Below are 17,652 nucleotides of genomic sequence, written 5' to 3' on the forward strand. Positions count from 1 at the left end.
TTTACTCGATTTTAGGCATACTTACTATTTTTAGTAAGTTGGCAGGACACAGTGCAAGTCAATTTTGGTGATTGGATTTCGATACTCCTCGGTGAGAGCTTTCCGATGAGCTATCACTCGCATTATTCGGAGTCCGATTGCTAATACATTTTAATGCCTGAAGTTTTATTAAAGTAACGTCTAGTTTAATTATAAAATATTAAAGTGTTACTTTAATATTTATTTTATGGTAGTGTGTACCCAAGGGAGACATAAGGGGTATTTTAATATATGTTTTATATATTACACATCTTTTATCCCACATTGTCCATATGAGTTGAGCGGACCCTTGGAAATAGAATAAAAGGAAGCATTTGTGGCTTCATTAGGCAGGTTGAATATGAGAAGAAATTGGTGTGTGAGTTGCAGCTTTGTTTTTGGCATTTGAGGACGTCTATCCTCTCTTGTAACATTCTAGACGTCATTCCCTTGGGGTTTGGCCTTTGGAATTCTTTCTTATTGGCTTCATTATCAGGCAGTTTAGTTGCATTTCCGGCTACAGGCAGATTTGATATTTTGCTCATATCTTCTTCACTACTTGTCCGACTCTTATGCCGCTTGGAGGGAATGGTATTATGAAGGTAGTGGACTGATTGGAGGACAAAGTATTGTAGCAGCAAGTTCGTAAGCATGGGCTGGAGTATTATGACAATATTGCTGAAGTAATTAGTGAGTTGATAAATTTGCCATGTATTTGGTTTTATGAATTCTGAAAATAACATTTTATTAGCAGCAGTTCATTTCCACTTTGCATATTATTGTAGTTTATTTCTTGTTTATGTTGTATGATACCAATTCCATGCATGAAACACAACAAACAAATAAACGTTTGATTTCCGGAGTTATAAGGGGTTTTAAGAAGTTGAATGCAAACTGTTTGACATAATTCCTTTCAGCAATTTGGTTTAGTTTTTTGGGACATCCAAGGGTGTCCATTACATGCAATCAGAATAAGAGCATAATGATTTTTTAGAAGACCTTCAAAACTTTAATCAAATTTACTTAGAAAGTACTCTGAAGTGATCTTATATTGGTTTCCCAACGACTGTCGAGGTCAGGTTGGAGTGTGATACAGAATATGCATGGCCATGTTTCGAACTCAAGCATCAACCCTTTCTCTACCTTCTTGGAAATGATTGAAACAATAAAAGTAGTTGAGAACTTACAATATAATGATCTCTCTTTCAATGGTGATTAGAATCTACCCGATCCTCTGACAGGTTAATTTCAAGAAGAGTAACTTTTCACCTACAAGTGATATGTGAAGTAGAGATAATGAAATAAGAGGAATGTGATTTTCTATAAAGTATAAACAACAAAACTGAGACTAGGACATGATCGGAAGAAGAGAAACAATTGATAGAAATTTGTTTCCAATTTTTGGATAATTTTTAAGGAAGTCCAACATTGCATGTTATAATTTTTCAGTCCACTTCCATTCGAAGATTAGAAATTTTCATCTTAAAGTTGAATTTCTTTTTCCGATGAATGAAGCGACCAACATTGAGTGGTAGAGACAAGATCCAAAGACAATTTTCTTGTGGAACGACCAATGTGTGTGAATTTTATCCCAGTGTTCTATTTATCGGACGGGTATTAAGAACACGATGGAGATAACAAATAGAAATTGAATTCTATAATTAGCGAGAAGAGACAATAAAACTCCATCAACGGTAATGACAACATCAGGAGCCAAAATATTATTCACGCATGCGATACAAAGAATAGTGATTGTAGATTATTGGAGGGAACTAGACATGATTAATATCATGCACATGTAAGATCCGAATCCTACATAGAAGAGGTGTCGCAACTTTTAAGACTAATAGTTTCAGATTTGGTATTACATCAAACCAAGAATTATCAAAACCTAAGATTAATTATTTAGGGGTACTCAAATTCATGAATAATAGAGAATAGAGAATTTATTCTCTTAAGGATAGACAAAATTAAAATGGTGGAGGTGTACAAAATATATAAAGGGCGTACATTAAGTAAAACATTTAGAGGAGTTTCAAATGTACAAGCATCAGGTCCCACACACTAGTAGAGGAGATTGAATATGGATTTGACCATGGAGAATTAAGAATCCCGCTATGGTATTGCTCAATTTTTGGAGTATTTGAGAAGTATTAGTAAATAATATGAAAGAGAAATAAAGAGACGTGTGACATCTAAACCACCAACTTTGCATGCAAAGGAGAAAGTTGTGTCAAATCTAGTAGTGACCGCATAAGCATGGATTTCCTTCCACTGGGAAAGACTCCGAAGAAACTGCATGCAGGAAAAGACCTTGTTTAAATTACGAGCTATAATTTAAACGGGAGAGCAAAATTATTTGATATGCATGTGTGCTGATTGACTGCCTATTTGACTTGTAATAACATTTGGCAAAATCTGAAGTATTAATGTGCACAGTGGATTTGACTTTTGTCCTACCTGTAGATTGCCTTTATACAGATTTCTTGAAAACGATAATATCTCCATTATCAATATTGGACGTAGACAGATTTGAGATGATCGTCAACAGGCGTAAAATTGTTTGTCAGTTCTTGGATACGGAGACATTTGGAGAATTTACAATGAGTAAGCCGAATGCCACTCTACTAAAAGGAAACTCCCATTCAGAATAAGTTTGATCCACTATAAAAGGGAACCTTGGAATAAGAACAAATGATTCTATCATCTTAGACAAACTCGATTATTTTGTTTGAGAGGGAGTTCATCAATGAAGATAACTCGTGGATAGAATCATTGATGAGATGCACATGGATAAATATTACATCATGAGACTACAGATCATTTTACTCAAGGCATTTCTGATCTTCCCTCAAGTCCAAGAGGGAGTGTTAATGATTGTGGACTTAAAAAAGATGCATTCTATATAACCTTATAACTATTTAGATTATTAGTATTGGTTCTCTTAGAAAGAAGGGAATAAAGTGACATCATGCTATGACACTAAGATCATGGATATTAGCATGGTATGCCTTCCTGACAAAAGGAGAAGCTAAATGATCTTCAATGGTGAATCTTGACTCAAAAGGAGTAGACCATCCTTTATTGATTCCCGAGTAATAAAGAATTTGTCGCAGAGAAATCATAAGTATCATCTTATAAGAAGGTTATATGTCAGAGACAGTACCTAGAAGATCAAGTTGACTCCCCAAGATCTAGGTTATCCAAACTCAAACCGAGTGTACCATGTCAAGATGGTGTATACTCATAAAATACAAAAGCTTTCATCAAGGTTATGATGGAAAGATAAGTATCTATTGTGCTTGAGCTCTTCTTTTACCTTATGTCTATAATATCTTTCATTTGTATTTTTTATAAGAAGAGTATATGCCTTGATTTTTTTTTCTGAAGAATGTTCTTTTAGGAAAGAATTTTTGGATTCAGAGGGAGTCTGACATCTCATCAAGGCAAACTTGAATAAGGAGCTCGGAAGATTTGATATCCAGTAGGAGTCTAGAAAATCTAAAGTGAGCAACCATCTGATGGGCCTACCTTTATAAACAGCATGGTGTGGAAGCATTTCTCAGCAAACAGTCTTGCAGCATTAGTTTGCAGCAATAGAAAACAATCTTCCAGCAAGAATTTGTAGTGACAGCAAATGATCTTATGGTGTTCTAAATCAGTAGAGGACTACTGGCAAATTGTGAAAGAGACATTTGTCTATGAATCACAACCTAGACAAAGAGAGAATTTAATTATTCTCTAGACTTTATCCTTAAGTACTGGAAATTAGAAAGTAGGTATTCTTATCAAACCTCTCTAAGAGTGATCATCTCAGGAAAGATCCAGGTATGATTAAATTGTTTTGTATTCCTATGATAATTTATATTATTGTCAGGATATTGACTGTTATGGGGCTTTACCATTTGTTTTTTTTATTTAAGAGGTGACGATCTCTGAAATAATGAACACTTGTATAAAGACATTATAAGAGGTGACGATCTTTGAGATAATGTTCTGACCAATAGAGAACTATTGGCAGATTTGGATGAATTTAAGATCATGTTGTGACGGAGGCATTTCTATGTCTATGAATCACAACTTGGATAAAGAAAGAATTTAATTATTCTCCGGATTTTATCCAGTGTACTGGCAGATTTTAATTCAGGATCATGTTGTGTGCCTATGAGTCACAACTTGGATAAAGGAAGAATTTAATTATTCTCCAAATTTTATCCTATGTAAGGCATTCTAGTAATGGATTGCTGGTAGAATCTAGATCTTGGACGAAATCAAGATCACGTTGTGATAGTGACATTTTTAAAACTCCAGACGTCACAACTTGGGTAAAGGGAGAATTTAACTATTCTCTAGTCTTTATCCTGAGTATTGCATTCTATGCAATACTATTATCACAAGCTCAGGTAATACTTCATATCACAAGCCTTGTCAAACACCCTGTGTTACAAGCCTAGGTGATTTGATAGTTTGTATTACGAACGATGCTTAGTGATTTGATCACAAGCTCCGGTGATAACTTATATTACAAGATTTGTAATATGATGTGTTTTCCGGTATCATTTGTATAATGATACATCATGCTTGAAATTCAGAAAGGTATAGATTGTATATCTATGCTTAGTCATCTCTATTGATGTTGTTAGATATGTCTCTATCACTTATCTTATCAAGTTAAGAGGGAGTGTTAATTCCTTGTAACTTTGACAAGACAAGTGTTCTAATTTTCAGATCAGTCTGATCTGGATGCATGAGTTCCCTTAAGTATTGGTCACTAGAACATATTGTCCCCTCTAGACAGATTGGCATTTTCCTTATGGATTTTATAAGCCTTCTTATTTACTAATGTGGTTAGTTAGTTACTAAGCATTAGTAACGCTTGGAATGGGCACCAATCTTGAGGAAACAATTATGTTGTTAAATAGGCCAACCTAGAGAGAGAGACATGTCCATTCAATGGACATGTCCATTCAATGAACATGCCCCTTGAGTTAGGTATAAGGGAGGGCCAGATTGCAGATTAGAAGACACACCAAAATCTGTAAGTCTGCTCTTCTAGCAATCTGCCCAAATAGAATCATATATAGAAATGTAAACATTTGCAGAAGATCGATGACCTTAACACTGGGGCAACTAGAACCCAAAAAAGTTTAATCGCAAACAATTTTAATCAGCCATGAGATGAAACGTGCACCTTTCCTTTGATGGCAACAGCCACAATCATACAACTGGGATTTTTTAAGAAAAAATAAGACATGTTGAATTAAAGATGGCCAAAAATAGTAGTGGGTTCAAAATTGAATGGAGGAAAGGACACTTTCATGAAACAAAACAACAGGTGGTTTAAGGGATGATGCGTTAGTTTACAAGAACAGCACACCTAATTGAGAAACATAGGAAATGTACACTAAAACTTTAAACTAAGTTCATGGACAATGGAACTTGAAGGGGTTGATGACATGTCGAAATAAATCCAACCCCACATATAAACGACCATCATGAAGCTTACATAAAGGCAGATACCAGATGCAGGGATAAGATGCTCATAGCCCAAAGGACAATTATATGAAACTAGTCACAAGACAAAATCCAGCAAAAATCGGGGGAAGAAATAATGACTACTTCCAAAAGGGGGGTATTCAAAACCAAATGTCGCTTCTTTCTTCTTTGTTCTGCATACAGTGGTGACCTTAGTGCCAATTTCCTCAGCGCCTTGAGATTTGATTCTATAACTGCGCTCTTCCTCAAGACTGACTGACCAAAATCGAAACTTTCTAATCAAAAGTAGAAAGAGAAGGTCTATCCTCCTAAAAGAAGTTGCAGGCATGACGAATTTGATTCTGTTATTTGTATTTCACTGCTTGCAGACGTTAGTTACAAACTCTATTTCTATTGGCACGATTGAGTTTCGGAGGGAAAAAACTATACAATTGAAGAGTGGTGGGAGAACATAAACAGTAAATTACGCTGATGAGCTTCGGTAGAATAAGGTACCCTATACAAACTCCCATTGAAGTTATATTGAACAGCTCTTTCGTTGAATTTGGATCCGCCATTACTGCTCACAAAACTGTTCTGAGTTGTATTCCTTGTTTCTTGGGCAATATCATCTTCAGAGTCTTTGTCAGAGAGCTCGTACGTAGCAAAACCTCTCCAACCTGCACTTGTTCTTCTGGATAAACCTACAATTGCAGCTTCTCTCCACATAAATTATGGCTTCCCGTATATAAAAACTGGGCTGATAAAACAACGAAAAGTTTACCTGCTACGCGAGATAATGAGCGCGAGAGCTTCAGCAATGAGGAAGAGGAAGCCATGTTTTTCTTTACCTTCTGCAAATTCAAAACCCTACATAAGCCCTGCCATTAAAATTTGATTTTATATTTTTTGGGTAATTGTTTTGTATCACTTAAATTTTAAATTGTGAATGAAAAAATAAATTCATTCTTATTATATAATATAGTAGTAAGAAGGACACAAAGGGTCTAGTTCCTCCTTATAGAAGAAAAAAATATGAGTTTTATGCAATAATAAAATGTATAAAGTTTTCAAATAATATGTTGCATTTTTCGTATAAATAATTAAAAATCTTACAAAAATTAATTTGTAAATAAATATATTTTTATGAATTATTTCAAATATAATGTAGATGAAAATTTTATAGTTGAAAAAAATAATTGAATAATAAATTGTTTTGATTGGACAAACAAATAAAGGTAAATATATTTTTTAAGAATTATTAGTTTTTTCAAATATAATATATGAAAACTCTATAGTTGGAAAAAGTAATTGAATAATAAATTGTTTTGATTGGACAAACAAATAAAGGGAAAAGTTGCACTCGCAACTGTAGCACAAAACGACCACTGAAATTGTCAATAAATATATTATGTTGAATTATTTTAAATACAATAAATATGAAAATTTTATAGCACAAAAAGTAATTGAATAATAAAGTGTTCTGATTGGACAAACAAATTAAAAGGTAAAAGTGCATTGAATGCTACAGTTTCCTCCTATGGCAGGAACTAATAATATATTAGAGTACTATTAGGCAAGAGTCTACAACAAGAGTTACAGATGTATTTTTATGAGTCATATTTGGCTTTTGATTGGAGCTACAAACACAAGACAATCTAGGTGGGTCCAACTAACATTAGCATTGTTTAGGTCAAGCCAATATTTGAACCTCGATTTCACCATTAAGAGTGCAACCACTAAAGCACAAGGTGATCCCAAAAAACTTCATATTTTTCAAGACAATTTATAACTATATATATATATATATATATATATATATATATATATATATATATATATATATATATATATATATATATATATATATATATATATATATATATATATATATATATATATATCGAGAGTAATCATTCTTGAGGCGCCTATTTTTATTAAATCCCAAGGTTGCTTTTTTGAATTTGGGATTGATGAAAATAAAAGCTAGTGGTTGTTGTGACGCAATAGGAATTTATATATATATATATATATATTTCAATTGTAGTTGTATATTTTGTTAAAGTTAGTATAAAATTAGGCTTCATAAATTTATTTATAATTCCATATGTCGTGTTTAATTTGTATAACTTTGATTTTTTTAAGGATATTGTTATGAAAAATGTTAGGATTATGAGTATAGTTATGGAAAGGATTTCTATTAGATGTAGCATTAAATATTATTAGGATTGCAATTAGAGTTAGGTTTACAGACGTGGGTAGGGTTAGGGTTATACTTATGGACATGTATACAATAAGGTAATTCTTAAGGTGATAGGAAGGCTTATATTTGAGGTTAGGGAGGGTTATAGATAGGGTTACAATTAGAGGGAATGTTACAAATATAATTAGGAGTAGGGTTATGATTATGATTAGGGTGGGACATAGGATAAGTGAAAGGTTTACACAAAGTATTAGGGTGAGGAGTGTGATCATTCATTAAGTTAGGGTTAGATATAGAGTAATGGTTAGGCGCACACTTGCAATAACGAAACTATTCGGATTTTAACTAGTGTTACACTTAGCAATAGACTTAGGGTTTCAAACTTGAGATAAGTGAAGGTTTCACTTATGATAGGGCAATTGTTAGGATGATAATTAGTGTGATGCTTAAAAGAAGAGTTAGGGTTAGGGTTTCAAACTTAGGAGAAGTGAAGGGTTAGGAATAAGATTAAGGTTAGGACCAAGAATATATTGATATAGTTAGGGTTAGATTTAGGGCTTAGGAATTATGATTAGGGAAAGGGTTATGTTTAGAAGTAGGGTTAGGGTTTATACTTACAATTAGGAGTAGGATTAGAGTTAGCATTATAGTTTGGATAAGGGTCATACATATAGGTGTTTAGGCTTATAATTATAGTTATAGATAGGGGTAGACTTAGGGTTTTAGATTATATTTATTGTTATAGTTAAGATTTCTATAAGACTTAGGGAAAGGCTTAGGATTAAGAGTATTGTAATTGATAGGAGTATGCTTGTGGCTAGAATTACTATTAAGGTTAAATACATGCTTACATTCAGGGTTAGAGTTAGGGGTATAGTTATAATTGGGGTTATAGTTAGGTACAAATCTATAGTTAGGTTTGCGATGAGACTTCAAGTTAGAGTTAGTGGAAAAGTTATAATAAGGAAGAAGTTGGACTTGTAATTAGGGTTAATTTAAGTGGTAATGTTAGGGTTAGGGTTAAGGTTAGATTTAAGACTTAGAAATTACAGTTGGAGAAAGGGTTACATTTAGTAGTATGGTTAGGCTTAGAGTTAGACTCATGATTAAGATTAGGATTAGGGTTAGGATTAGGAGGTTAGATATATGATAAGTAAAGGGTTAGATATAGGATTAGGGTTAGGATCAAGATTTCTCATTGAGTTAGGGCTAGATATAGAGTTATGGTTAGGTCATACTTACAATAGAGAAATTGTTAGGATTATAATTAGTTAAGATTTCTATAAGACTTAGGGAAAGGCTTAGGATTAAGAGTATTGTAATGGATAGGAGTATGCTTATGGCTAGAATTACTATTAAGGTTAAATACATGCTTACATTCAGGGTTAGAGTTAGGGGTATAGTTATAATTGGGGTTATAGTTAGGTACAAATCTATAGTTAGGTTTGCGATGAGACTTCAAGTTAGAGTTAGTGGAAAAGTTATAATAAGGAAGAAGTTGGACTTGTAATTAGGGTTAATTTAAGTGGTAAGGTTAGGGTTAGGGTTAGGGTTAATTTAAGACTTAGAAATTACAGTTGGAGAAAGGGTTACATTTAGTAGTATGTTTAGGCTTAGAGTTAGACTCATGATTAAGATTAGGGTTAGGGTTAGGATTAGGAGGTTAGATATATGATAAGTAAAGGGTTAGATATAGGGTTAGGGTTAGGATCAGGATTTCTCATTGAGTTAGGGCTAGATATAGAGTTATGGTTAGGTCATACTTACAATAGAGAAATTGTTAGGATTATAATTAGTGTTACACTTAAGGAGTAAACATAGGGTTAGGGTTTGAGAATTAGGATAAGTGAAGGTTTAGGCATAAGATTATGGCTAGGACGAAGAAATAATAATTGAGTTAGGGTTAGATTTAAGGCTTAGGAGTTACGACTCAGGAAAGTTCTACATCTAGTTCTGGGGTTAGGGTTAGAGTTAGACTTATGATTAGGAGTAGGCTAAGGGTTAGGCTTGGGCTCAGGGTTAGGGTTCGGGTTATATTTAAGGCTTAAGAATTATGATTGGGAAAAACATTACATTTACTAGTACATGGTTAGGGTAAGAGTTAAACTTGTGATTAGGAGTAGGGTTTGTGTTAAGGTTATGATTAGGATTATGGTTAGACATGAGATACATGAAGGGTTAGACATGAGATTAGGGTTAGGACAAGGATTAGTCTTTGAATTAGGGTTAGATATAGAGTTGTGGTCAAGAGTACAGTTACAATAGGATAACTATTATAATTAGTGTTGCAATAACACTTAATATGTTACTATGACACCTATGGTTAGTGGTGGTATTATTGCTCCATAAGTAAGGTTAGTCTTAGGGGAGTTTAGGTTACATTTAAGATGTTTTTTTTATAGTGCATTCTATTATTGCAATTAAGGTTATTGTTAGGTTACTACTCCTCTTACAGTTAAGCTTAGTGCGCTTTTATAATTACTTGGTTAGTGTTAGTGTAAAAAAAAAATTTATGTAGGTTATTGTTATTGTGACACCTATGGTTGGTGTTAGTATTATCTATACACCAAAGGTTAGTGTTAGGGGAATTGTTTTGTTGTATTTAATAAGTTTTTTATTGTTTATGTTATTGCTATAGTTAAGGTTATTGTTGGGGTTACTTATCATATTATGGTGAACATTAGTACTATTATTATACTAAAGGTTAGTGTTAGGTTAACTGCTAGGTTTGTTTATGTAAGTTAGTGTCATTATGAAACCTATAGTTAGTGTGATCTGAAATGTTGTTGCTAAAAAATATAGACAATTGAATCCAGAAAATAATTGCTTTACAAATGAATTGTGAAAATATGATAATGTTAACCTATAGCTAGTGTCAGTTTTATTATTACGCCTAACATTATTGCTAGGGGAATCCCTAGATTCTATTTAAGAAGTTTTCTAGGGTTTGTGTTATTATTGAGGTTAAGGTTTTTTTAGGGTTACTGCTCCTATTGTGGTTAACAGTAGTTCTATTATTGCACTTCAAGTTAGTGTTGAGTTAAATATAACTTTTTAATTTTTACGTGGGTTAATGTTATTATAACATATATGATTAGTGTTGTTGGACACTTGCAATTAATTTTTTTAGTGTACTCTGTTGATATAAGATTGTTTTGAAGAGAAGAATCTGTAATGAAACAATCATTATTTTGTCAATAATGTCAAACCTGCTACGTGCTGGTGATACAATTTTTTTTTGGTCTGAAAGCTATCATTTAGTTGATTGATGAAGAGGATTTGAAAAGAAGAGATAACAATAGCACCCAGAGAAAGGTTGAGTTGTTTGGTATGTAAAAGAAGTACAATGGCAACTCATAGCTCTCTATTCATGGGGTGCAAGGGTTTGTAATGGAGGCCCTCAGTTTGACCTAGCTTGTGTCCATGCAAGTACACCATGACACAAGAGATTCAAGGATCCAAAAATATTCATGCAAATGAAAATAAAAACTAATCTATATGATGACAATGCAAGAAGGGAAATGCAATAACAAATGCAATACTAATCTATGAAAATAAATATGACTCTAAGATAATATGAAAATGCAAGGATGAAACCTCATGATGGAAGCCATGGATGCATGAGAGAAGAAGACAAGAAGATAGAAGTTCTCCACAAAAACTTTAGTATTCAAAACTCCTTAAAAAACTCCAAACCTACAACATAACAATAGCATAATAATGGGGTCTTCAATAATGGGTTAAGTAGCCTAATCCAAATAGGATCAACCTAGGGAGACTAGAAATAATGGGATAACAAAGTTATTCGATCGTAAAGTCTCAACTCAAGAACTCAGATTTTGCTCATTTTAAATATCCAACTAGATGTATCAATAGATTCTTTATCATGAATCAAGCACACAAGATAGCAAACAGGGATTTCAAGCAAACAGTCTTCAAATAATGAGCAAGGGGCAAAGCAACCTTGCGCATGAACAAGTATAGTGACTTAGTATTTTTACTCCTTAAAGGTTCTACTTGTGTATGTTCTTGACAATGTTTTAGCAGGCACTTAGAACACAACAACACCTTATCAAGTTGTCTACAAGGATATACGTGGCTTTCTAAAAGGAGTCCTTGATATACGCAAGGTACGTGAGGCCCAAATTCATAGATGAGAAGAATCTAAAATCACACAGCCGGGGGGAGACAGTAACCCAAATCTCCTCCTTCACATCTCAAAGGTATAAGGTTCTTTGAGGCTTAGCCAAGAGTGATATGAAACTCAATTGCCAAGAGAGGTGTCTTTGGATTCACCTCCCGATATTTATACTCCATCGAAACACAAGAGTTAAGGTCGTCCCTTGAGGTGTTGTGTCCCCAAGCAGGCCTTCTAGAAATAAAAACTAAGTAATTCACTATCAAAAGTATTTAAAGCACTAAAGGTGGAACACTTAACTCTTCGAGTAAATGCGAAGTGAGTCCAAAAGTGGAACATTTAACCCTTTAAGATAATGTGAAGTGAGTCCAAAAGTGGAACATTTAACTCCCCACATCAACTCAAAGTGAGTCCAAAAGTGGAACATTTAACTCCTCACATCAACTCAAAGTGAGTCCACACCTTAGAAAACAAGTGAGTTCCAAAAAGCACAAAAGGGTTGCCTAGTGGAGCAATTAATGCTTCTTTCCTGTAGACCCATCCCCCTTAATGTGGCGCTGATCTTGCAACCATGGGGCAGAAATGAGGGGTCGACGGCTTAGCGAGTCCAATAACCCAAGATAGAAATCTAGATCAATCATAAGTAATCTAAGACTGCTAATCAATACTACTCACAAATGAAAAAGGGTTGAACAATGGAAAATGTAACTTTCCAAGTAAACATAGAGTGAGTCCACAAAGTGGTGCATTTAACTCCCTATGTAAACAAGGAATGAATCCATGCCCTCAATCACTTAATGAGATATTTGATATTGGAACCAAGAATTACTTAAGGTTTAAACACAAGCATTCACTTACACAAACTTGTATGAAAGCAAATCTATGTTCATTCATTTCCCATTAAGAGCATCAATTGAAATGTGTTCTATGAAAGCATGTGAAACACTCAAGCCAAACACATGAGAGGTTTAATTTTAATCCCAAATCTAAATGTTTTAGAGTTCAAATAAAATACCTGATAATCTTTGCAACGTGTCTTTTCTTTGTTGTACCTTTCGTTTACGCTTGATCGCTCGCTCGCAACGAACAAAGCAACAAACTCGTGAATGCAATATATGCCAACTCATGCAAAACCAAGGTTAGATCTGAAAATATGATTTTTAAGAGTGATGATAATCAGCAAGTAACCCAAATGAAAGCCCACATTATGCATTGATTCATTGTAAAAATGAAATGCAAACTATTCATTAAATACCTTTTTTTTTCAATTGATTTTTGACTTAGTCATAACGATTGGATCTACATGATATGAATTCGGATCCAAAACTCAAAATACAGAAAAGTAACCCCTATCAAAAATTAGAGAGCTTTCCAAAAATACAAAAAATTTGAAAAGATCTTTTAATTTATGCCCTAGGGAGTCATTTTATCAAAATAGACCAGTTTTTATAAATCGAATTATTGACCCTTAATATGACCTCTAAAATCAAAACACAAAGAACCAACTCTATTTAAAATTTAGAGAGCTTTCCAAAACTGTAAATTTTTTCAAAAAATGTGCTAATTTAATCCCGAAGATGATTTTTTATGAAAAATAAAGGAAAAATCATAAAAAATCAACAATTTTTCAAAAAAATCTAAAAATTGGACCAAAGCTGTTCAGGTATATCACCACCCTGCAAAAAAATTTCAGATCAAAATACTTAGCCATTTGAAAGATATGATCAAATCTTTCAAATCTAGGGTTTCTTTGAGTCTACAAACAGATCTGCATAAAAATCAGCAAGCAAAGGTGGGTTGCCCCACGGTGGGCGCGAAAAATGTATGCCTAAAATGTAAGCACACTTCTATGAGTCATTATATCTAAAATTAATCAAGAATGAGGTCTCTAATGGTGACTCATAGCTCTCTATTCATGGAGTGCAAGGGTTTGTAATGGAGGCCCTCAGTTTGACCTAGTTTGTGCCCATGCAAGTACACCATGAAACAAGAGATTCAATGATAAAAAAAATATGCATGCAAATGAAAATGCAAACTAACCTAAATGATAACAATGCAAAACAATGCAAGAAAAGAAATCTCATAAAAATGCAATACTAAGCTATGAAAATAAATATGACTCTAAGATAATATGCAAATGCAAGGATGAAACCTCATGATGGAAGCCATGGACGAATGAGAGAATAAGACAAGAAGATAGAAGTTCTCCACAAAAAGCTTTGATGCTCAAGCTCCTTCTTCAAAAATTGCTCTCCAAACCTGTAGCATAACAATAGCATAATTGTGGATGAATTGTGAATGAATTGTGGATGATTAAAATGAAGAGAGGGTTCTCCCTTATACAGGAAAATATGGAGGTGAGAGGCTTCTCACAACCAATATGGGATAATAGAGTTTGATCCATATGAGACAAAATTCCACCAATGAGAAAAGAGGAGTGGTTGAGAAGAAAGTGGAAAGATAAGTACCACTTAGAAATACGTGCATTTAAGTGTAGAGAAATTAAATAAAAGAATTTATTTTATTTCCTTTTTCATCAAAAAGAGATATTTAAGTGGGATTTTTATTTAATTAAAAGGGAGCAAATTCTTTTAATTAAATAGGAAATATTTAATTAAATTAAAAGAGGGGTTTTTCTCTTAATTAATTAAATGTGGATGAATTATTTAATTAAAAGAGAGGTTTTCTTTTAATTAAATGAGGACTTATTTTATTTAATTAAAAGGGAGATTTCTTTTAATAAAATATTGCAAACCATTGATTCAACAAATTTGATAAATTGAATAATGGGGGCCCATAGTCTAGGTGACCATTTTAGGGTGCATACAAGACCAAGTAAGACATTGATACTATTGTGTGTTGTTTATTTACTTAAAGTCTAAAATGAAAGATTACTCAAGATAAGATTGGAAGATAACACATATGATTAGTGTTGTTGTGACACTTTTGATTAATATTTTTAGTGTACTTTGCTGACATAAGATTATTTTGAAGAGAAGAATATGTAATGGAACAATCATTATTTTGTAAATGATGTCAAACATGCTACCTGCTGGTGAAACAATTGCTTCTTGGTCTAAAAGCTATCATTTAGTTGATTGATGAAGCGGATTTGAAAAGAAGATATAATAATAGCACCTAGAGAAAGGTTGAGTTATTTGGTATGTAAAAGAAGCACTAAGACCAAGTAAGACATTGATACTATAGTGTATTTCTTATTTACTTAATGTCTAAAATGAAAGATTACTCAAGATAAGACTGGAAGAAGGTTAAGCAAGAAAAGTGTTTACCAAGCCTTACCGAGTAGTCAGTGCAAACCAAGCAGAAATCAATGGAAGCTAAGTGAAAAACAAGAGGTATTGAGCACATATGAAAAAAAAAATGCAAGCCAAGTGATTGTTAGTATATGTCGAGTAAAGTTTAGTTGATGTTGAGCATTAATGAACTTTAGTGTTTTTCGAGTGAACTAGTGGTGGTCGAGTAGAAGAACAGTATAGATGTTGAGTAACAACATATCGATGTCGAGTGCTAGTAAACAGTGTTATATCACATATTTGATGAATTTGAGCCAACTATTTTATTTTCTTGAATTATGTAAAGCATGTGGAAGATAACTCTAATGAGTTGGTGGCACAAAATTCAAGGTAAACCATTTTGAGGTGAATTCAAGGAAGATTGTAGACAAAGTTTCTAGAGGAACCAAATGGAAAAGTGGGTAGATTCATTGTGTCCTACCTGATCCTACCTAACCCTAATATGGATGATAGTAGTTAAGTGACAAAAGATCTAAATTCTCTATTCATAGAGATAGTTGGTCAGAAGAAAAGTTTGTCATATGCGAGAACCTAAGGAAGACAAGGAGTCTAGAGTATTGCTTCATCCAGTGGCCGAATGGAAGTGACTATAGTTGGCATGCAAAGTAAGAAGGCTTAAGAGTATAAATGCTTAAAGAGTGAACAACCTATTAGAGCTGAAGTGTGTGAATGCCAAAAAGAATGGAGGACTGAAACAAAGATTTGTAATCTGCAAGTGACTTGTAACTTGTTATCAAATCAAGCCTTATTATTACTTTCTAATCATTGTATCAGTCTAGGGTAAATCATTTGGATTAAGGTTGATCTAATAGACATCTATAAATCCTTTAACCGGGTGATATTCTAATGGAATTCTCTAAAGTCCTCTAACAAGGCTTAATCTGAACAGGGTGATTGAAATCCTTTAACCAGGTCACATTTAACAGTATGTATTGTAACCTTTAACAAGGTTGGCCTTTCACAGGGCATCACTTTAGAAGAGTGAGAATTAGTAGCATGTTATTGGTGGTTTTTCCCAAATTGGGTTTGATGGTCTAATTTTTCACAATGTAGAGAAGTTCCAAAAATATTTGTGAAAAATCTTGTAATCCTTGTGTCTTGTAGATTAGGGTTTCTCTTTTTATAATTTTTTAAAATCTTGTGTTACCCTAGTCATGCCCTGATCTCTATGTTGTCTGAATTTTATTAAATTCTCAAGGTTTTTCATCAACATAGTCATTAAAATGCCCTAAGTATGTTAAAACCCTAGGTTTATTTTCTTTTTTTGAAAGGGTTTGCAAAATTTCTAAGTTTTTCTCCTTTACGGAGTTACGATGTTAGGGTTTCCCGTAGGAGCATTAAGCTCTCTTTCCTTTGTTTCCATGGTCACACTTTACTAAATGGTGTAAAGGCGTAAAGGCATTTTGGTTTATGGATATATGGTTGTATATCTTGTAATAGTGAAGCGGTGCACTTTAGAGCTCTCTGATCATACAATGGATCCTACAACGAAGGTGTGTAAAAGCTTTTCATTCTTTGTAAGTTTTCTTTATGGTTCCAAGGTGATTATTAACCCAAATGAGCGAAAGTAATTCATCAAGGAACCTCTGGTCATACATTTTCCTTCTAAGCGTATGAGCATAATAAAGTTTAAAGGGGTTATGTTTGTTGATTTATGGGGATATGAGTAATGTGTTGAGTAGATGGGCGAAAAGGTGTAGTGGTTTGGTTCATGCACTTACATTTTGTTGAGTAGCATAAGAACATAACAACCCGTCATGGCATAAAAGGTATATTACGAAGATATAAAGTGTATTTTATGGTTCTACGTGTAAGGGAAACTCGTAAGAGCAAAACAAGTTTTGATTTCTTCTATGAACCTTTGTTGTTTTGGCTTGCAAGCAACTGTAAAGCGATGTCATACAGAGGGACGTGTTCTGTGGGACCTGATGAATTGCCACTTGGGCCCTGAAAAGAACGAATCAAACTATGACACGTCACAGATGTCAAATGGGCCCAGCCTGCGTAGAAAATAACTTAAGTCATTCTTTTTGCATGTGCTTAAATTAACAATGATGTTTTCTCTGTGATCTAATCTAAATCGTTGATTTGTTAAAGAGAAAAATCTTCCTTACGCTTCTACGTTAGCAAGGATATAGTGTGAATGAAGAGGTGTTTCATGTCTTCCTCCACAGATATGAGATTCATTTCAATGTAAGAACGTAAAAGGTAAAATGAAAAGTGGGATAAATGCTTTACGCTAGTACAAGATGTGTTGAAGTGTAAGCGTTTGAGATCCTACGGTAGAAGGGATCATGGAAGAACGTAAAAGGAGTTGCAAAGCCATGCATAAAGGACCATAACACTTCTATGCTTAGAATTTTTTGAAGCATCACCAAACAAGTGTAAGGGTTTGATATCTATATCTCCAGAGTTACAAGGATTAAAGGATTTGGAATCACATATGAGGGAAAGACCAAATTTGAAATAAGATTGATTGAGGTGTCATGCCAGTTAAGAAAAAA

At 33.6% G+C, this 17,652-nt stretch overlaps 1 protein-coding gene across 2 annotated transcripts in view; it reads right to left on the reverse strand.

Annotated features, from left to right (window-relative positions):
* LOC149575041 (Nucleic acid-binding, OB-fold-like protein) overlaps positions 1 to 6,435 on the reverse strand; it is a 45,894-nt gene extending 39,459 nt beyond the window's left edge. For both annotated transcript variants that reach the window (XM_089814903.1, XM_089814902.1), the window contains exons 1-2: positions 6,278 to 6,435; positions 6,010 to 6,197 (exon numbers count right to left, since the gene is read on the reverse strand). In XM_089814903.1, the coding sequence (XP_089671029.1) occupies positions 6,010 to 6,197; positions 6,278 to 6,332 (243 nt within the window). In that variant the 5' untranslated portion in view covers positions 6,333 to 6,435. The remainder of the gene's footprint in view (positions 1 to 6,009; positions 6,198 to 6,277) is intronic.
* Positions 6,436 to 17,652: the final 11,217 nt, after the last annotated feature.

The sequence above is a fragment of the Cupressus sempervirens genome, chromosome 2, assembly GCF_028749045.1.
Source record: "Cupressus sempervirens isolate cs-2001-9-10 chromosome 2, ASM2874904v1, whole genome shotgun sequence".
Lineage (NCBI taxonomy): Eukaryota > Viridiplantae > Streptophyta > Pinopsida > Cupressales > Cupressaceae > Cupressus > Cupressus sempervirens.